The sequence below is a fragment of the Cervus canadensis genome, chromosome 3 (assembly GCF_019320065.1).
Source record: "Cervus canadensis isolate Bull #8, Minnesota chromosome 3, ASM1932006v1, whole genome shotgun sequence".
Lineage (NCBI taxonomy): Eukaryota > Metazoa > Chordata > Mammalia > Artiodactyla > Cervidae > Cervus > Cervus canadensis.
In genome coordinates, this window is record NC_057388.1 from 72614065 (window position 1) to 72635278 (window position 21214).

At 49.5% G+C, this 21214-nt stretch overlaps 1 protein-coding gene and 1 non-coding gene across 2 annotated transcripts; one reads left to right on the plus strand and one right to left on the minus strand.

Annotated features, from left to right (window-relative positions):
- Positions 1-2060: 2060 nt before the first annotated feature.
- Positions 2061-11494, plus strand: DDX56 (DEAD-box helicase 56). The gene is made up of 14 exons (XM_043463466.1): positions 2061-2167; positions 2258-2419; positions 3424-3584; positions 3729-3899; positions 4013-4103; positions 4670-4914; positions 5230-5349; positions 5842-5955; positions 6053-6147; positions 6558-6631; positions 6768-6857; positions 7604-7709; positions 10277-10350; positions 10774-11494. The coding sequence occupies exons 1-14, from the start codon at positions 2108-2110 to the stop codon at positions 10849-10851; spliced, it is 1641 nt and encodes a 546-aa protein (XP_043319401.1). The 5' UTR covers positions 2061-2107; the 3' UTR covers positions 10852-11494.
- Positions 11495-15235: 3741 nt separating this feature from the next.
- On the minus strand, positions 15236-15426 carry LOC122439075. The gene has a single exon (XR_006268810.1). It is a non-coding gene; the product is annotated as a U2 spliceosomal RNA (small nuclear RNA).
- Positions 15427-21214: the final 5788 nt, after the last annotated feature.

Below are 21214 nucleotides of genomic sequence, written 5' to 3' on the forward strand. Positions count from 1 at the left end.
CCTGATTCCATTCTGAAGTTCTTGCTTTCTTAGGTTATAAAACATCCTTACCAAATAGTCTATACTTATACAAAAAGGCTGTGGGGGCACAGGAGTCTTTCTACTCATCCCATTATCCCTGGCCCAGTCCCCATCTCCATGTTTTGGTTCCAGCCTCACTTTACCTGTGGTGCTCTCAGTTCTCACCCTCTAACACCCAGAGCCTGACTTCTGGATCTCATGCTGGGCCCATGTCAGAATAGATGCATAGGGTCACCTGAGAAACTCATCCATATAGATTCCTGAGCAACATTTACGTCCAGTCTGACTATGTTTGGTGTGGTGTGGTAGGCAGAATGGGCATCCCTGGTGGCTCAGACGGTAAAGAATCTGCCAGCAATGCAGGAGACCCAGGTTCAATCCCTGGGTCGGGAAGATCTCCTGGAGAGGGGAATGGCAACCCACGCCAGTATTCTTGCCTAGAGAATTCCATGGACAGAGGAGCCTGGAAGGCTACAGTCTATGCGGTCACAAAGAGATGGACATCCTGCATCCCTGTTAACACACATAGTAGGCAGACTAATAACTTCCCAATAATGTCCAACTAGATGTACTAATTCCTGAAACCTGTGAATATGTTACCAAACATGGCAAAGAGAAATTAAGGTTGCTACCATCTGCCTTTAAAATAGGGAGATTGTCCTGGATTATCTGGGAGGGCCCAATGTCATAACAAAGGTTCTTGAAAAATGCAAGAGGGAGGCAAAAGAAGGTTGTAATGATGTGACACAAGGACTCAAACCTCCATTAATAGCTTTGAAGATAGACCAAGGGGGCCACAAGTGAAGCTGCGAAAGGCAAAAAAAAAAAAAAAAGACTCCTTTAGAACCTCGAGAAGGGAATACAGCCCCACCAACCTGATTTAAGCTTAGAGAGGCCTTGTCACACTTATGACCTACAGAACTGTAAGACAGTAAGTGTGTTAAGCCACCAAATTTATGAAGATTTCTTACAGGAGCAATAGCAAACTGATATAAGTTGGGACCAAAAATCCGCCCCCCGCCCTTTTTTTTGGCTGAGTCTTACTGCTTGGGGAATCTCAGTCACCAAAAAGGAAATGAATCCAGGCCACAGCAGTGAAAGCCTGGAATCCTAACCACCAGACCTGCAGGGAACGCCTAAGAATTATTATTTTTAACCAAGCTGTGCAGGCAACACAGGTTGCTACCTTTGGGAACCCCAGAGCAACCTACCTTCCTTTTTTCTTATGCTACTCATTCTTCCAAACTTCATTCTTGGACAGTTCAATTGTTATAGCCTGTCCTTGTTCTGCCTGTGACCCTAAACCTTAACCCAGCCCTGGTGGCCTCTATTATATGCTGGTACACCCAGTGTCACTTGCTTTTTACTCTGAAAGTCATTGCCGCATTTCAGATTCCCACGTTCCCACCACGGCTACAGGCAAACAACACTGTAACACATATGCTGGTGCACTTTTCCTAAGCATAGTCGGCGGCAGAGCAATTAATGCTTGCACATAAACCTGAAAGATTCCCCCAGATGCATAATGGCAGGAAAGGGCGCAGGACTCACCAGTTTTTTTCCCAAACGTGGTAAGGTACCACCCGCGGCATCCCTTTTCTTAGGTAGTACACAGACGAGCATTCTAAACATTTATGTATTTATCAATATAACTACAACTAATACTGGCATAATTGCTAGGGCGAGGCTGTTAAAAACCAAGTGCTAGATGATGGTAAAGCCATAAACATGCAACCTGGTGGAGAAACTTGAGGATTGTGTGGCCGGTGTCGGTGGGCGGAGGCGGGCACGGAGGGGACCTCATCCACCTCCACGGAGCCCCACCTCTGCCGCAGGTAACCCTAACCCAGAACGCCATTTAGAGGTAGTGTCAGGGGACCGGCAAGGACCCGTGGGCTCTCCGCCGCCCGCCGCCTTTCCCCCGAGACCCCACAGCTAGAGCGCAGCAGCAGCCGCAGACCCCAGCCGGAACACCGGAAGCCATGGCCAACTCCTTTGAAACTGATTGGCTGCTGCTTTGACCGGCTCACGCGCGTTCTCGTGCTCTTCCTGTCGCGCCTGCGCACTGTCACTACAGAGCAGCAGCATGGAGGATCAAGAATCGTTGGGCTTCGAACACATGGGCCTGGACCACCGGCTCCTACAGGTACCGGGGAGGGCTGAGGAGCCCAACCGACGGTGGATGGGAGCGGTGACAGGGCAGCACGCCGCCTGAGCCGTCCCTTGTCTCTCCTAGGCCGTCACCGATCTGGGCTGGTCGCGACCCACGTTGATCCAGGAAAAGGCCATCCCGCTGGCGCTGGAAGGGAAGGACCTCCTGGCTCGCGCCCGCACTGGTTCCGGGAAGACCGCCGCTTATGCCATTCCGATGCTACAGCTGTTGCTCCACAGGAAGGCGGTGAGTCGGGGGAGGGGCCCCAGAGGCCGAGAAAGGGAGATGCAGGCGTTTGAGTTCCGTTGTGCCCTCTTGGAAAGCTGTGCCGGCCACACTCACGCACCCAAGTCTTCCCCAAGAACCGGGCTTTTTTGGATCTCTTACACATGAAGGCTGATCTAAGAGAACCTGATGATTTTCTGGTAAACGCTCTGAGCTGGGATTCAGGTTACTTGGGTTCTAGTCCAGGCCTTGCGACCATTATTCTTTGTACTCAGTTCAGTTCAGTTGCTCAGTCGTGTCTGACTCTTTGCGACCCCATGGACTGCAGCAAGCCAGGCTTCCCTGTCCATCACCAACTCCAGGAGCTTACTCAAACACATGTCCATGGAGTCGGTGATGCCATTCAACCATCTCATCTTCTGTCATCACCTTCTCCTGCCTTCAGTTTTTCCTGGCATCAGGGTCTTTTCCAATGAGTCAGTTCTTCACATCAGGTGGCCGAAGTATTGGAGTTTCAGCTGCAGCATCAGTCCTTCCAATGAACATTCAGGATAGGTTTCCTTTAGGGTTGACTAGTTTGATCTTCTGTCTGGCTGCTCCAGATCCTAGTTGAGGCATCTTCCTTCTTCCTCATGGCATGTGGGAATCCTTAGTAGTTTTATGTGAACTCTTAGTTGTGGCAGGAAGGATCTAGTTCCCTGACCAGGGATTGAACCTGAGCCTATTGGGAGCACAGAGTCTTAGCTACTGGACCACCAGAGAAGTAACTGGTGGTTGTCCAGTAACTGACACATTTTAAGTAACTTTGTAATGATAAAGTAAGTTATCCTTGTTGAGTTCAGTGCCTTGGGAAAGGGCCTTCTGATCTACATTCAGAGGTGGGTAAAGTAAGTGAAGGGGTGATCAAAACACAACAATATTGTTGTGTTGAAGTCATAGTACATGATCAGATTGCCTGGAAGAGGTAGAGAAAAGCATCCAATGGCCATGATGATAACTGACTGGCTGAAGTCTTTGTCTTGCAGACAGGGCCTGCAGTAGAGCAGGCTGTGAGAGCCCTTGTCCTTGTGCCGACTAAGGAATTGGCAAGGCAGGCCCAATCCATGATTCAGCAGCTGGCTGCCTACTGTGCTCGAGACATCCGGGTGGCCAACGTGTCAGCCGCTGAAGACTCAGCCTCTCAGAGGTGGGTTAGAACAGCAGGGCTGTGAGGGAATGAATCCGTGCTGGGATGTGGGATGGGGTTTGTGTGCAGCAAAAACAAGGGCTGATTGGGGTGAGGTCCCAGCTGCTACTTTCTACTTAATACTGAGGTGTCGCCTGTCTACAGAGCTGTACTGATGGAGAAGCCCGATGTGGTGGTGGGGACCCCATCCCGCATATTAAACCACTTGCAGCAAGACAACTTGAAGCTTCGAGACTCCATGGAGCTGCTGGTGGTCGATGAGGCTGATCTTCTTTTTTCCTTTGGCTTTGAGGAGGAACTTAAGAGTCTTCTCTGGTAAGGAGAAAGGATGGTGAATACACAGTAGGGCCTGGAGCGAGGGGGCCAGTTAATCTGCCCCTGTTAGAGGCCTTAGAATTGGAGTCTGATGGGGCTCTGTTTCATTTTAGTCACTTGCCCCGGATTTACCAGGCTTTTCTGATGTCAGCTACTTTTAATGAGGATGTGCACGCCCTCAAGGAGCTGGTACTACATAACCCGGTAAGGGCCCCGTGGGACCGTCAGGAGACTCAGAGGACTCGCTCCTGCCTTCTCAAAGGAACCCTTTGTTATTTGGGGTTGGAAATTCCTCGTTTAGTATTCCTGGTTCTGAGGCATTAGAAGTCCCATGTTGTTAGGCACTCCTGTGTCCTCCAACCTAAAATCACTGTGTAGTCCCAGGTATCCGCTGGGTTCAAACCATGCTTTGCCTAAAGGCCTTGAGATCAGGGACCCCCAAAGGGCAGAAAGGCTGCTCTGAGCAGCAGGACCAAAATTCTCCCCATATGTGAACTTTACTCTTCAGAAAGGTTGCTACTGTAGGGGTTTTCTTTTCACTATAGTCATTTATAGTGTGTTTCTCTTTGATTTGTGCCCCAAATTGTGTGTAGTTTTATGTCCTTTGTAAATTGCAGTAGTTAGTATACTTTGAATTCTGACATTACACAGTTGGAAGGGACCCAGGGCGCCCTCCACTAACATGTTAGTTCTGTGGTTGGTGAGCCAGCGGCTTGCAGTAGCATTTCTGTCTTCTTTTCTTTCCTGACCACAGGCCTGTCCTCCCCTAGGTTACCCTCAAGTTACAGGAGTCCCAGCTACCAGGGCCAGACCAGTTGCAGCAGTTTCAGGTGGTCTGTGAGACTGAGGAAGACAAATTTCTGTTGCTATATGCCCTGCTCAAGCTGTCGTTGATTCGGGGAAAGTCTCTGCTCTTTGTCAACACTCTGGAGCGGAGTTACCGGCTGCGCCTATTCCTGGAGCAATTCAGCATCCCCGCCTGTGTGCTCAATGGAGAGCTTCCACTACGCTCCAGGTGTGCCGACTCCCATGTCTTGGTTGAAGATGGGGATGGAAAAGGGGAGACATGGTTGCTCTTCTTGTTTCTTAAGTGCTTAGTGGATTGAGGGCTCCAGGCTTGAATGATCTTCAATGACTTTATCTCTCACAACTCTGCAATACCAACTATAATTCCATCTTCAGTTGAGGAGGTTGAAGCACAAAGATTAAGTTGGGGAAGAATTGAAGAGGAGGGAAGAGTCAGAAAGGATGACCGTTATGACCAGGTGGAGGGTGGGGGAGAGGCCTCCAGTGCTCTTGGGTCTGACTTTTGTCTGCTCTTGGGCCACAGGTGCCACATCATCTCGCAGTTCAACCAGGGCTTCTACGACTGCGTCATAGCAACAGATGCTGAAGTCCTGGGGCCTCCAGTCAAGGGCAAGCATCGGGGCAAAGGACCCAAGCGGGACAAGTGAGTCCACTTTTATTTCCTCTCATTCCTTGCCAGGGAGACCCACCTTTCAGAAGACTGGGAAACTAGCGTGTGGGGGCAGGGAGTGAAGGGCACACAGGCCTGTGCTTCATGGGCAGCACAAACGGCCGTACTGCCTGACTTGTTGGCATGCTGTTATCCTGTGAGGAAGGTGGCCCAGCCTCCACTGGCTGTGACTTGGACGAAGGATCTTTCTTCGGGGGAGGGGGAGCCCCCAGTCCCTGCCTGCCTCTCGGGTGGGCTGGCTCAGAGTGGTTCTCGGGTTGCCCTGTGGGCAGTGAGTTCCAGGGTTTGGCTGCCCCCACTACTCTAGCTCCTGGCACAGTTATGATGTTTAAGAATCTTACTCATGACAGTGTCTTGTAATTCCATACCAGCCTTTGTTTAGTCGTCATGCTGATTAAATAAGTCTGAGAACATGGCCTCTGAGGAGAGGAGGGCTCGGTCTGAGGTTGGCATGTTTTCTTACAGGGCTTCTGATCCAGAGGCAGGCGTGGCCAGGGGCATAGACTTCCACCACGTATGTGCCGTGCTCAACTTTGATCTCCCCCCTACCCCCGAGGCCTACATACATAGGGCCGGCAGGTAGGAGGACTGAGGTGTGGCGGGCTGGGCACCTGGACTGTGGGCACACGGTGGGACACACAGCCAGAGACACGGGCTGGGTTGTCTCTCCTTGCAGGACGGCACGTGCCAACAACCCCGGCATAGTTTTGACCTTCGTGCTGCCCACAGAGCAGTCTCAGCTGGGCAAGATCGAGGAGCTTCTCAGTGGAGGTAAGAGCCCCGCCCTCACTGACCCGAGAAAGGGCCAGGCTTCTGTCGTGACACTTTAAACTTCAGGGTCTGGTGCTCCTTAGTGCTCTGTGGCTGTTATCGCACGTACTTTGTGGCTAGAGTGGCCTCAGAGTAGGAGGGTGGGCGAGTGGGCAGGTCCTAAGGCTGAGAGATGTGACAGGGCCCAGGACGGGGGGACAGGAAACTGCCCTGGCTGCAGCAGGGTGCATCCCCTGTCATGAACTGTCCATGAGACCCAGGTTTTTTGCTGCACGTCTGCAATGTGAGGAAAGAGTGGGCTGGATCCCCGGCTGCCTCACCCCAGGGAGTGGACATGGGAGGTTCTGAGCAGAAGGCCTCCATAGACCCTGCCCAAGTCTGCAGGACCCTCACTGCTGTCTTCTCTGCAGACAGTGGGGCCCCTGTCCTGTTTCCTTACCAGTTCCACATGGAGGAGATCGAGGGCTTCCGCTACCGCTGCAGGGTGAGTGGGGCCCTGTGGGGATGTGGGTACTTGGGGCTCCTCCAGGACCCAGAGTCAGGCCCTTGTTGCTCAGCACCCTGGCAGGAGGGCGGGCTTAGCCAGCCCTGCCATGTTGACCTTTGATGTCTGCCCCCAGGATGCCATGCGCTCAGTGACTAAACAAGCCATCCGCGAGGCAAGGCTGAAGGAAATCAAAGAGGAGCTCCTGCACTCAGAGAAGCTCAAGGTAAGGGGCTGTGGTGGGGGGACGGAAAGGGGAGGCTCCAGGGCATCGCCCTTCCTGGAGGCCGGCGGCAAAGCTGTGGGTGTGAGAGGAGGTGAACTGGGCGGCAGACCATGCCTTAGCAGGTCATGGGGAGGAAGCAGGCCACGAGTGAGCAAGGATGCCAGCTGTCCTGCTGGGAGGTGAATCGGCCCAGTCTCTGAGGTGGACAGTGGCTGTGTCCATCAGAAGCACAGCTTCTGGGGTTTATTCTCTTGACACAGTTGTAAGAGTTGTGTGAGCTCACAACTGTATGGGTGCCTGAGTTCCGTTATGATTCCCAAGGTGGAAACACCAGGGGGTCCACCTTGGGGACGCAGTAAACCAAGTCAGGTGCATTCACGCGGTGTGCATTACACAAAAGGAGGAGGCAGCTGTTTGTGTGTCAGTTGGAAGGTGCACGGCCATGGAGTGATTCCCGGTGAGGAGGGTGTGGCGTGCTCCTAACTGCCCCCACTGAATAGGGAGTGGGAGCAGGGACACGTCTTCCTGCATGTGCAGAGCACTTGAGGGGATATGAGCAACCAGAAACGGAGCTGCCTCTGGGAGGGGGTCCCATTGACAAGGCAGTGGGAAATCTCAGCCTTAACAATTGGAACACAGGCTACCTGTTCAAAAACTCCCCTGTAAAAAAAAAAAAAAAAAAAAAAAACCTGCAAAATTACAAAAGGAGGACCAACCATGCAGTGCCTGCTTCTCTCCCCTGCCAGACATACTTTGAAGACAACCCCAGGGACCTCCAGTTGCTGCGGCACGACCTGCCCTTACACCCCGCCGTGGTGAAGCCTCACCTGGGCAACGTCCCTGACTACCTGGGTGAGCAGGGCTGGGGGCGGGCTGCGCATTCATCCCTGGGCTGCCGTGCACTGGGGTGACAGAACCCTGGGAACTGGGCAGCGAGCATGTACACAGATATAACTCTGCACAGTGCCCCTGGGTAGGCATTGCTCTCTGTTGGGGAGACAGGAAACCAGGGCAGCACTCTGCTTTCAAGGCCAGGGGTCTCACATCTAGAGACTGGTCCTATGAACGAGCGAGCTAATACCTGGCCAAGCAGCCTCCTGTGTGTAGAAGGGAGTGACTGGGTGTGATGTGGGAGTCGCAGGTAGGAGGCAGTGCTACTCGTGCTGGAGGAGACTTGGGGTTAGTGACCAGGCCAAGCTGCCCTTGGGTGTCTGAGTCCAGAACATTTGACCGGGGAAGTGAGGGGTGAGAAATAGAGAATAGACCTGCTTGAGCCTTGTGGGGATGAGGGATATCAGGATCACAGTTATGAGGTCAAGGATGGATCCCAAGAGGGACTTCCTTGGTGGTCCAGTGGTTAAGACTCTGCACAGGGAGCATGGGTTTGATGTTCAGTCCCTGGCCAGGGAACTAAGATCCCACATCCCGCATGCTGCATGGCACAGCCAAGAAAAGAATGGATCCCGAGAGTGGTTTCTATGGTGTAGATGAGGCCAAAGCCCAGCTGATGTGTTTAGGAGCCTTGCTCCCTTTGCACCTGGTAATGATACTCCTTGTGTCTTTGGTAATGGGTGTGTGTGACTTCTATGCTGAAAATGCTTAAAGTGCATTAAGGAAGCAGAGTGGTGAGTGCAGACCCCTTTCCCTGGTACCCCTGTGGATTAGCGTAAGCTGGTGGATATGGCAAGGAGAACACCAAGCAAGTGGATGGGAAAGATCCAGGAGAGATGGGAAAATGCCAGAGAGATAGGGCCAGGCTCCCCAGGAAGTGAGCTGTAAGGGATACTAACCAAGGTTCTGGTCTGAGGAGTGAGGAGGGGGAGAAGGGGAGGAGTGGGTGTGATCTTGGGTGGCTTTTGGGTGGTCTGTGTGGCAGTTTGAAGTGGATCCCAGTTCCCTGAGTGGGGATTGAACTTAGACCACAGCGGTGAGGGCGCTGTATCCTAACCTTATTAGACCACCCAGAGACTTGTGGCTGGGAGCAGGGCCCTGACTCTTGCCTGGTTTGAAGAAAGAATTAGGGAAAAAGTTAAAAAAAAAAAAAAAAAGGTAAGTGAAGTGTTTATTAGGAGAGAAGAGGGATGTGGAGAAAAGATGGGTGAACTGAGAGAGAAGTAGCTATGAGCTTTTTCTTTTTTAAATTAATTTATTCTTGGTTGCTCTGAGTCTTCATTGCGTTTTCTCAGGCTTCCTCTAGTTGGGGCGAGTGGGGGCTATTCTTCGTTTCAGTGTATGGACTTCTCGTTGTCATGGCTTCTCTTGTTGTGGAGTACCATGGACTTAGCTGTGGCACATGGACTTAGTTGCCTCGCAGTCCATGGGATCTTTCAGAACCAGGGATCGAACCTGTGTCCCCTGTATTGGCAGGTGGATTCTTAACCACTGGACCCCCAGGGAAGTCCCTTTTGGGATGGTTTAGACCACTTATGTGGAGGCAGTTTTCTGATTTTCATCTGGCCAGTCATGTTGCATTATGTGGCCCCAAGTCCATATCAGGTCTGACGCAGGGCCCTCCTGGATGTGCAAGCGCATCTTTTAGACAAGGTGAATTCCAGTGCAAGGCTTTTCGGGAGGTTGGCAGACCTTATGGTCTAGTGTCCCCTCCCCTGAGGAACCTTTTTGTGCTTGCGTAGTCTGGGAGGTCTCCTTGACCCCATGAATGAAGAATACGTGGTCTCCTTAATTTTTTACCTAAGCAGGGCTTACTTAGCTCCTTTCTGTTACTCCTTTTCCCATTATCTTGAAGTTCTGCAGGAGACAAAGTCCAGCTACTTATACTGTTCTGTTGTTATTTTTATTTTCAAAGTGTAAACAGGAAGCTAGTTGTAAATGTTTAACCTGGGGCCCATCTGTCTCCTGCCTCAGAAGTGAATCCCATCCTCTCTGTCACACAGGAGCAGAGTGGTTGCCCAAAACCTTTGGCCTTTAGGGGTCGGGGTGACATGGGAGGGTGTGGCAGTGTGGTGCTCAGAGGCCTGTCAGGACCTGTGACCTGGCTGGATGGGACCCTGAGCTATGCCCTGGGTGGTGGGTGAGAGGGCAGAGGCCAGGGGTCATGTAGCAGGTCCCGAGCAGTGATGGTGGCACCTGACAGGTGAGGAAGGGCCACATAGGAAGGAATTATGTGGAGGCTGCTTTTCTATTTTAGCAGCGTTTTCTTTCTTAATTTTCCTTCTTCTGTTTCACCCTTACTGTGACACGTACTGTAGAGATGTGTTTTAGTGGGCATCCCTGGGGACAGCGCTGTGACACTAGATAGTCGTGTGTTCTTATGATCGCAGTGAGGATCGGAGTGCCAGGCCCTGGGTCAGGAGGGGAGAGCGGGCTGGGAGCCACTGGAGATGGAGCCGGCGGGAGAGGGGGTGGGAGCAGGCCCACGGGGCGGTGGGGGCAGCCGCTGAGCCAGCCATCTCTTCCAGTTCCTCCTGCTCTGCGCGGCCTGGTCCACCCACACAAGAAGCGGAAGAAGCCCCCTGCCTCTAAGAAGGCCAAGGTATGTCCCCTGGGGCCTTGGTGATGGCTGCAGGGCTCCCCGCCCCACCCCACCCCCAGTCTGGTTCCCTTGGCACAGGGGTGTGCTCGCCCCTCGTCCTCAGGAGGAAGGAACGAGGTCCTGAGAACCGGCCCCAGACCCCCGGCCGCTGGCCAGACTTGTGGCGGCCGGGGCTTTCCCTTGGCCACCATGAGCAGCCTCCAGAGCAGAGGAGGACCTGCCCCCCTGTCCCCACCGCCCTCCTCGTCCTCCACGCCGCAGGAGGAGGAAGGTGGGCACCTGCGGTGCCGGAAGCAGCACCTGTCCTTGGCTCGCGGCCTGCAGGGCCTGCCGAGTAGCAGTACCAGCCACTTCTCTGAGTCTGTCGTTATGTGCAGACAGACGTCTGCTCCCCACAGTTAATCGGTAACTTTGCCCCCACAGAAGGCAAAGACACAGAACCCACTGCGAAGCTTCAAGCACAGAGGAGAGAAACGCAGACCCACAGCAGCACCCTCCTGAGGTGGTTCAGGCAGCCTTGGCTGCCTTCCCAGCCTCTCCCTGGACTGGAGTGTGGAGCAGGCCTCCCTGCTGGAGGGAGCTTGATTCTCAGACTGGGTGGACTGGATTCGGGGCAGGCAGAACTGTGGCCCTCCAGATGGATGGCCAGGATGGTGCTTTGCCTATAACAACAGAATAAAGATTCTAGCTGCCCTAGTTTGTACCTCCTGCCTGTAGGAAGGGGCCATCGAAACCTTGGGAATCAGAAACCACTTGCAGGAAGCAGCACCTGGCTCTTTGCCTGCTGTGTGCAGTGCCTCCTTGGCCAGAAGAGGTCAGCCTTGCAGCGCTGCAACCCAGCAGCCCTCAGGCCGGGAGACACCCGCCGGCATCTGGCTCTCTGGCCTTACCGCCATCTGCTCCTGTGGCCTTCCCCTCTGGGATCAGGCTGACACCTCCTCTGAAGCTTGGGAACGACTTTTCGCCTCCTGGAAAGATGAGCCTGCCTGATGACATCTCTTTCTCCGTGACCCGTTGTAAATTCAGCCTTCTGCTCCCTCAGGCAGCCAGGGCCAGCTGTCTCTGCTCCCGAACTGCTCTGCTCTGTTTGGCACACTTGTGTGTGTGTGTGTTTAATTAATTAATTAATTTGGCTGCAACAAGTCTTAGTTGCGGCATGTGTGGTCTTTTTTAATTGTGGCACATGGGACCTAGTTCTTCCTGACCAGGCCTCAAACCTGGACCCCCTGCATTGGGAATGTGGAGTCTTAGCCACTGGACCACCAGGAAAGTCCTACCTGGGTGTTTCAAGTGCATGAGTGACAGTGTGACACACACATGCCCTGTCTGTTTGCTCTCAGCCCACCTGCAAGGTTCTGACAGGGGAGGGTCCCACCTCATATTTGGGCCTCCCACCTGCTGTCTGGAGGAGGGGGATGCTGCTGATAACTGTGCCCTTTATTGTGCCCGCTTATCACGGTGTCATTGTCACCCACTTATCAGGCCTCACAAGGCCCAGCTGATGAGAATACTTAGTGGAAGAGGGTCAGCAGGGTTGGCAGGGGAGTTAGGAGAAAATTGGGAAGAAAGTTGAAAGTGCTCGAGTATTTCATTCCGACAGAAAACCAGGTAGTGGTTCCAGCACAAGCTGGTCTACACGGTGAGGAAAGCCTGGGTCTCTGACTGCTATTAGGGGGTGGTGGGCCCTCAGGTTTAGGGTCTCCACGTTTCTGCCATTCTGAGGATTTCTAGGGAATCAAAGTGTATATGGTGGGGATTGCCGCTCAGGTGGGATTATCAGTGCGTGAAACAGCAACCAGTAAATTGCCACCAGGTTCCTGAGGCCGCCATGGCTCGGGCACCTTAAGGAGATGAGCTAATGGAGCTGAACAAAGATGGCAACCTGGCATTTGTGGGGTCCCAGAACTGCAGCAACAGCCTCATGGGCGTCACTGCCTTGTTGAAGGGGCCGAGCTTGGAGAGCTTCCTGTATCCCTGCCTGGCTGCTGGCTGTAGACCTCCCCACCTGCTGTGTGAGGCAGGCCTGGCCCTGGGCACCCAAGAGCCTGGGACATTGAGGCGGCGGTCTGCTCAAAACGTGTGCCAGCCTTGTTCCTCTGAGCCTGCCACCTCCAGGCGTCCCAGCCAGTGAACTTAACGTTGAGTCTGCGCAGACGCAGGAGAGTGGGCACCTTGGGTTTCTCCAGTGATATTTCTTTTCAGAGGGGCCTCTGCTGGTGGGGTGTGCTCCTGTCTGGGAACAGAGCTGGGGCCTGTTGGCCACATGCTAGATGCAAGCTGTGTGCTGAGACCTACGCTGAGTGTTCTACCAACACAGGGGCTACTCCCAAGTTCTGGGTGGGGGTGCTGAGGCTCAGAACTCACCTGGCAACAAGTCACAGGTGGATGAAGAGGACAGGATTTGGACATCAGCACAGGCCTGCTCTGGTGTCCCAGGCTGGCCCACTGTCCACCCCTGTGAAGGAGTAGCTTGCTCTCACCAGCTTGGGAGCAGGTGCCATCCTAGGCACTTTACATAACCCTGGGCTGTGCTTATATAACCCACGCTTGGCTGGAACAGGCCCTGGCACTTGGTGGAATCTGTGAATTGGGCGGGATCAAGAGAGTGGTGTGTTCCTGTGGCCTGGACCTGCAGAAGGAAGGTGTGCAGACGTCTCATACAATCACACAGCCCTGGGTGGAGGCTCTGCTATCCACTTACACACAGGGAAACAGGCTGTCAGGGGTTGAACTTGTCTATCTGATATCAAAACCTCTGCCCTTGATAAGTGTGTCCAAAATAGAACGGAACAGGCCCTGGGACACGGGCATGCACGCGATAAGTGAGCTGGGTTTGGAAGGAAAGAGGTCACTGAACAATAGATAAGCTCGGCAGGTTTCCAGCAGGTTCCAGGCTGGCTGACGTACAGGGCTCATGGCAAAGGGGTCAGCAGAGTGCAGGGAAATTCCACACCTCTGACTGGCACAATCCCACCCACGCATAGGCTTGAATGGGTGCCCTTGTGTTCCTGGCTCTGTGCTTGGACCTAGGGGAGATGGATAGAGCTCAGTCCCTGCATGCTAGGAGCTTTAGAGGGGTTGAGAACCAAACTTTCAGTGCATCCCAACTTCCCCAAGCTGCAGACTCCACGAAGCATCTGTCTGCTCCGCCATCACTTGTTGGGGCTGCCAGTTGTAGGCACTGGGCTGGAGGCGGGAGGGAGTGGGTAGTGCCCTCCGGCCAGGTGCACTTGTGGCTAGATCATCTCCCTTCTGGGATGCCCAGGTGCCAGCAGGGTTACCTAGGGCCTCACTCTATTGTAGGAGTTAGGTGAGACTGGAAAGGGTGTTGGAAGCAGAGTGAAAGTGCTCCAGCGGGGGAGGGTGCCTGGCACATTTGAGGATAAAAAGAAAACCAAAGAGATCATCACTGAAACAGGCAAAAACTGAAAAACTAAACTGATGTCTTTTATTTAAAATTTTTTTATGTTGTGGCTGTGCCACGCAGCACATGGGATCTTAGTTTCCCAGCCAGGAATCGAACCCACATCGCTTGCATTGAAAGTGTGGAGTCTTAACCACTAGACCACTAGGAAAGTCCCTGAATTATTTTTAAAGGGCAATACAGCTACATATTAAGCATTCAAAAGGTGCTGGTGGATTTGAAGCAGGGGAGCACCCTGATCAGATAGCTGAGTAGCCATGGTGATAACACACGGGCAACAGAGTGTCCCTAGAAACCTCTGGACCCAGAGCACAAACCAATTCAATGCATTTCCTGTTTCAGCTAATTCTCTCCCCCATCTGTTGAGGATCAGTGACTCAGCATTTGGGGAATTAGATGGTCTCGGGACTTTGGTCTGTAGGGGCAGTTTCTCCTGGAGGCAATGCCAATTAAGTTGAGTTTGTGCCAGGAGGTGCCCCTGCCAGATGTCATCCTCTTTCCCCCAGAAAAAAGCCTTGGGGTGTCCTGGCTGTCAGTGGGGCTGGGGGCTGCTTCTCATTGGTTTGCCACAGGTGGAAAAGGAAATGATCCTTCTGGGCAGGAAAAGGTGCCTCTGCCCAGCCTCCCATGGTGTGCCAGGCACCTCGCTGGGCAGACTCAACCTCACTGAACCTCAGAACCTCTTCAGAGCTTGAGCAACTGTCCATGAGTCCATCCACAAGGTCACTGAGAAGCAGCGAGATTAACATGGCATGGCTGAGCTGGAGAGCGTGGGCACATCGAAGGTCTTCAACCCTAAGGCACCTGAGCTGGGCCAGCCTGACCTCCAGGGAAGGAGCTCGCTTTTCTTGGCCTCTTCTGGGGTCTCAGCTGTAAGTGCAGGTAAAAAGTACCCCCTCTGAGCGTCTGTGTGTGTGGGATGTGCCAAGGAGGCCAGGCAGCCTGGGAGGCCTCCCCGCACCACTGTGCCTGGCTCTGTGTTGGCCCCTGGGTCCCATGGGGTGGCTCTGCCCACAGCACTCTGAAATGTAAATGAACACCTGGATCAAAGGCTTCTTGGAAGGCAGGTTTTATCCAACAGGCTTGGGGCAGGGCCAGAGATTCTGTATTTCTAACAACCTCCCTCCTGAGGGAGCCTGATGCTGTGGGATCCCAGACCAGCCCTTAAGAGGCAAGCTTTAATGTCCACACACCCATCCCATTTTACAGATTGGAAAACTGAGGTTCAGAGAGAATAAGTAGGCAGCCTAGGGCTGCCCAGTTAAGTGGCAGAGTAGGAGGGTGCTCAGATCGGTGGGCTCTACTCTGGAACCCAAGGCTCAGCCCTGCCCTGTCCCTTCTGAGTCTGACCTTGATCTGTGAGGTGCAGTGATGAAGTCTGTAACTTTCCAACCTAAGTATATTCCATGGAATGTTTATGACATACTAAAAAATTATTAGCTGCTTCTTTTTTTTTTTTTCTTTTGGTGCACCGTTCCTGGAAGTACTGCAATACCAGGTCGATGCGTGGAGTGGACGGAGCAAGCTCCTATTCCAACTCCCAGCTCCAAAAATCCATTTAATATATTGTCCTCGGATAGAGGACGTATCAGATATTAAACTGATAAGAACAGATACTACACTTGATCTTAGCCAAAAGGCCGAGAAGCGATTTTTAGCTGCTTCTTTTAAATTTAAATCTCACTGGTCAGGACTTTCCTGGGGGTCCAACCATTAAGACTCCGTGCTTCCAATGCAGGGATGCAGGGGGCTTGTGTTCTATCCCTGGTCGGGGAACTAAGATCCCACATGCTATGTAGCTTGGTCAAAGGAAAAAAAAAATCTCCCTGGGTGTCTTCCTCCATATTTACTAAATTTGACAGCCCTGGAATGTGAAACCTTTCTGGCCTGGACGTGGCCTCCTCCAGGAAGACTGTCTGATTTCTGGCCTGGGCTGGGCATTTTTTTTCTCAGTATGTCTCTAATACTACCCTTGACCTCATTAGGCTTGTCTCTGGCCCCTTGTCTCCACCCTGGCCTGGGAGCTCTTGGAGGTAGGCACCATGCTGAGTTGTCAGTGGGTTTCTGGGCTCAGGAACTGGGACTCACAGGTGTTGATAAAAACCTTTCCCCTGAGAGTGTCCCTGGTCCCTTGGGGGTCATTCATTTTCATAACCCTCTCTCCTCTCCAACTGAGGCTCTTGAGCACTATTTCCCTTTAAAAGTGAAAGGAAGGATGTGCCAAGCAGGCTGGATTCTGCTCCCTGACCCAAAGGGCTGGACACGCCCTTCGAGTCACCTCTGTGACTCAAGGTGGAGACTGGACTGTGGGCCTGGGCCATCCTTTGTGTGGACCTGCAGGCCTTCCCTGCCTCAGCAGTGGGCTGGGGGAGCAGGCTCCCAAGATGCTGGTGGCTTCCCCGCAGGGGATGGGGACCAAGGACCAGACAGCCTTGAGTTTTCTGGCTTCCACACCAGTGCATCCAGACCGCTACTGAGTTCCAGGGAAAGACAATCTCATACGTTCACTGAAATGCATAGATTGGACCCTTATATGTGCAATATCTTCCAGGAACCGGGAACTCAGCTTCCAAGAGCAAAACACACACATATGGCAACAGAGAAGCCAAATGGTGTGATGTCTGGAGCATGGCAAGCCTGCATGGGCCGGGGACTGTGGGCAAAGTCTCCACCACGATGGAGAATTCCACATGAGCTGTGAAGGACAGGCAGGTTTGGGGAGGACTTGGAGGGGGTTTTGCGGATCACAGCTGAGCTGGGGGAAAGGGACCCACAGCACATTTGCAGAGCAGCGAGCAGGTTAGCTGGCTTAGCAAAGGCTGCAAAGGGCCGTGGTTCTCAACTGGGGTGATTTGCCCCAGCGGGGCCTCTGGCAAGGAGTGGAGACCCTTTAAATCATCACATGTGGGAGTGGTGGATGCTCCTGGCATCTAGGGGGTTGAAGCTAGGGATGCTGCTAAATCCTACAGTGCCCAGGGCAGCTCCCACATTGAAGAGTTATCAGGGTGGAAACGTCAATGGAATCCTGCAAGCAACAATAGGGGAGGGCATGCTGAGAACCAGGTGGGAGAGAGCGGGGGCTTCCAGGCATGTTATTCAGGAGTGCATATAGCTGCAGTAAGAGAAACTCCACGATAGGGATGTGAATGAACAGGGGTCCGAATAACTGGATGACTGCGGACTTGGAGCAACGTCACTGCAATATCATTAGGGATCCAGATTCTTCCATCTTCCTGCCCTGCCATCTTTTTTTTGTAAGTTGTGGTAAAGGATACATAACATAAACTTGATCATCTTAATCATTTTAAGTGTATGATCCACATTGCTGAAAGGTGAAGTATATGAAGTAAATTCACATTGTTGTTGATTCACTACTATCCATCTCCAGAACTTTTTCACCCCCCAAACTGAAACTCAAGAGGCAGGTCAGGTGGTCTGGTATTCCCATCTCTTTCAGAATTTTCCACAGTTTATTGTGATCCACACAGTCAAAGGCTTTGGCATAGTCAATAAAGCAGCAATAGATGTTTTTCTGGAACTCACCCTGCTTATTTAACTTATATGCAGAGTACATCATGAGGAACGCTGGGCTGGATGAAGCACAAGCTGGAATCAAGATTGCCGGGAGAAATATCAATTACCTCAGATATGCAGATGACACCACCCTTATGGCAGAAAGTGAAGAAGAACTAAAGAGCCTCTTGATGAAAGTGAAAGAGGAGAGTGAAAAAGTTGGCTTAAAGCTCAACATCCAGAAAACTTAAATCATGGCATCCGGTCCCATCACTTCATGGCAAATAGATGTGGAAACAGTGGCTGACTTTATTTTGGGGGGCTCTAAAATTACTGCAGATGGTGATTGCAGCCATGAAATTAAAAGACGCTTACTCCTTGGAAGGAAAGTTATGACCAACCTAGACAGCATATTAAAAAGCAGAGACATTACTTTGCCAACAAAGGTCCGTCTAGTCAAGGCTATAGTTTTCCCAGCAGTCATGTATGGATGTGAGAGTTGGACTATAAAGAAAGCTGAACACCGAAGAATTGATGCTTTTGAACTGTGGTGTTGGAGAAGACTCTTGAGAGTCCCTTGGACTGCAAGGAGATCCAACCAGTCCATCCTAAATGAGATCAGTCCTGGGTGTTCACTGGAAGGACTGATGTTGAAGCTGAAACTCCAATACTTTGGCTACCTGATGTGAAGAGCTGACTCATTTGAGAAGACCCTGATGCTGGGAAAGATTGAGGGCAGGAGGAGAAGGGGACGACAGAGAATGAGATGGTTGGATGGCATCACCGAAACAATGGACATGGGTTTGGGTGGACTCCGGGAGTTGGTGATGGACAGGGAGGCTTGGCATGCTGCGATTCATGGGGTTGCAAGGAGTCGGACACGACTGAGCAACTGAACTGAACTGAACTGAAACTGAAACTCTATACCCATTAAATGATATATTCCAACCTACTCTAGGAGCCCCTGGCAACCACCATTCTATTTTTTGTCTCTAGGAGTTTGACCACTCTAGGGTCCTCATATATTTGGAATCATACAGTACTCGTCCTTTTGTGTCTGGCTTATTTTATTTAGCTTAATATCTTTGAGTTTCACCCATGTAGTAGCATGTATCAGAATTTCATTCCTTTTTTGTGGCTGAATAACATTCCAAGCCTGTATATGCCACACTTTATCCATTCATCTGTTGATGGACGCTTGGGTTGTTTCCACCTTTGGGCTGTTGTGAACAGTGCAGCAATGAACATTGGTGTACAACTACTCCTGCTTTTCTTTCTGAGTTGATTTTTTTGTAATGACACATTTTGCTTCTGTTCTTGTTTTCTCTTGTTTATAGTGTATAGCTGTGTTTTTTGGTAGATACCATGGACATTACATATAAATCCTAAAATACAACTATCTAATGTGAATTGATGATAACAATGTCAAAGAATACAAAACTCTATTCCTATACAACTTCATCTTCACTTTATATTACTGATGTCACAAATAGCATCTTCTTACAGTGTTTGACCAATAAAATCAAATTATAATTTTCATGAATTTGTCTTTCAAATCATGTAGCAAATTAAAAAGTATAGTTACAAACCAAAGTTGCAATAATACTGGCATTTATATTTGCACATATATATATCACTTTACCAGAGACCTATATTTCTTTAAGTATCTTTGAGTTCTGTCCTGTGTCCTTTCATTTCAACCTGAAGAACTCCCTTTAGTATTTCACGTAGGGCAGATCTAGTGGTAATGAACTCTCTCAGCTTTTGTTTATTTAAGAATTTCTTAATTTTTTCCTTATTATTGAAGGATAATTATGATACATATAGTATTATTAATGTTACTTTCTTTCAGGACTTTAAACAAGTAATAAAATAAATAAATAAACAAGTAACAGTTATTGCCTCTGGCTTCCAAAGTTTCTGATGAGAAATCACTTTATAATCTTATTGAAGCAAATTTATACATGATGCGTCACTTCTCTCTTGCTGCTTTTAAGGTTATCTCTTTGTCTTTGTCCTTTGACAGTTGATTATAATGTGACCTGGTGTGGGTCTCTTTGTGTTTATTCTACTTGAAGTAATGATTTATATCTTTCAGAAAATCTGGGAAGTTTTTGGCCATTATTTCTTCAAATAATCTTTCTTCCCTTTTCTGTCTCTACTCTCTTTCTTGGACTCCCATAATGTATGTGTTGCTTTGCTTGATAGTGTCCTAAAGTTCATAGTCTCTTCATTTTTGTTTCATGCTTCTTTATTTCTGCTCTATATTCAAGTTCACTGATTATTTCTTCTGCTTACTCACATCTGCTGTTGAACCCTTCTAATGGATTTTTCATTTCAGTTATTATACTTTGAGCTCCAGAATTTCCTTTTGGTTTCTTTTAAGATTTTCTCTTTGTTGATACTCTAATTTTGTTAATACATTTTTCCCTAATTTCCTTTAGTTCTTTGTACCTTCACCTGCCCCGCCCCAACCATTGCCTTCTTGAGTATATTTTTTTAAGAAATGAAATATTTAAAAATATTTAATTATTTGGCTGCACTGGATCTGAGTTGCAGGATGCAGGATCTTTGATCTTTGTTGCAGCATGAAAAATGTTTAGTTGCACCATTTGAACTCTTAGTTATGTGAGACCTAGTTTCTTGACCAGAGATCGAACCCAGCCTCCCTGCCTTGGGAGCACAGAATTTTAACTACAGGTTCACCAGGGAATTCCCCAAAATAGACTTTAAATAAAAAGGTTTACAAAAGACAAGGAAGAACCTTGTATATTAATAAAAGATTGAATACAAGAAAAATAATTGTATATAAACATTTATGCACCTGATGGCAGGCCATCAAAATCTATGAAGCAAAACTTGACAGAATTGCAGTGAGAAACAGAAAGTTCTACAATAATAGCAGGAGAGTTCAATATCTCACTCTCAATAGTAAGGAAACAGAGGACTTGAACAACACATGAAACCAACCAGATCTAACAGACAAATACAGCACACTCTGCCCAACAATAACGAAATACACGTTCTTTAAAATACACAGTCTTTTCAAATAGAATGGAATTAGGTCACAAAGTCTCAACATTTGAAAACATAGATATGATGTGATGTATATCCTCTGATCAAAACTGGATGAATTAGAAATAAATAATAGAAGGAAAACTGGAAAATTTGTAAACTTGTAGAAACTATACATTAATTTCTAAACTCTTAAACAATCAATCATCCAAAAAACAAATCACAAGAGAAATTAGAAAATAATTAGAGATGAATGAAATGAAAACACAATATACTAAAACCCATGTGATGCAGCGAAAGTGGTGTTAAGAAGGTATTTACAGTTGTAAACACTAACATTAAAAAACAAGAAAGAGTGTAAATTGATAGTCTAACTTTACAACATAAAGAATTAAAGAACGAGGAACAAACTAAACCCAAAGCTAGCTGGAGGGAGGAAATAATGAGGATTAGAGCAGAGATAAATGAAATGAAGAAAAGAAAAACTGTATAGAAAATGAATGAAATCGGAAATTGGTTCTTTAAAAACATCAACAAAATTGACAAACCTTAGTTAGAATCAAGAAAAGGAAGAGAGAAGACTCCAAATATAAAACTTAAAAAATGGAAGTGGGGACATTACTACAAATTCTATAGAAATAAAGTGTTATATGAGAGTACAGTGAACAATTGCATGCCAACAAATTAGATAAATATAAAATGAACAAATTCCTAGAAACACAAAATTTACCAAGAATAAATTATAAAGAAACAGATAATCTGAATAGACCTAAAACTAGTAAGCAGATTGAAGCAGAAAAAAATATCTCCCAACAAAGAAAAGTTCTGGACCTGACAGCTTCACTGGTGAATTCTACCAGACATTTTAAGAATGAACACTAATAATCCTCAAATTCTTCCAAAAAATCAAAG

Excerpts from the sequence above, each read along its gene's own strand:
- DDX56 (XM_043463466.1), top strand. The coding sequence starts at position 2,108 with ATGGAGGATCAAGAATCGTTGGGCTTCGAACACATGGGCCTGGACCAC. Across the intron at positions 4,915-5,229 it reads GAGCTTCCACTACGCTCCAG|GTGCCACATCATCTCGCAGT; the intron begins GTGTGCCGACTC and ends CTTGGGCCACAG. Across the intron at positions 6,858-7,603 it reads TGCACTCAGAGAAGCTCAAG|ACATACTTTGAAGACAACCC; the intron begins GTAAGGGGCTGT and ends CTCCCCTGCCAG.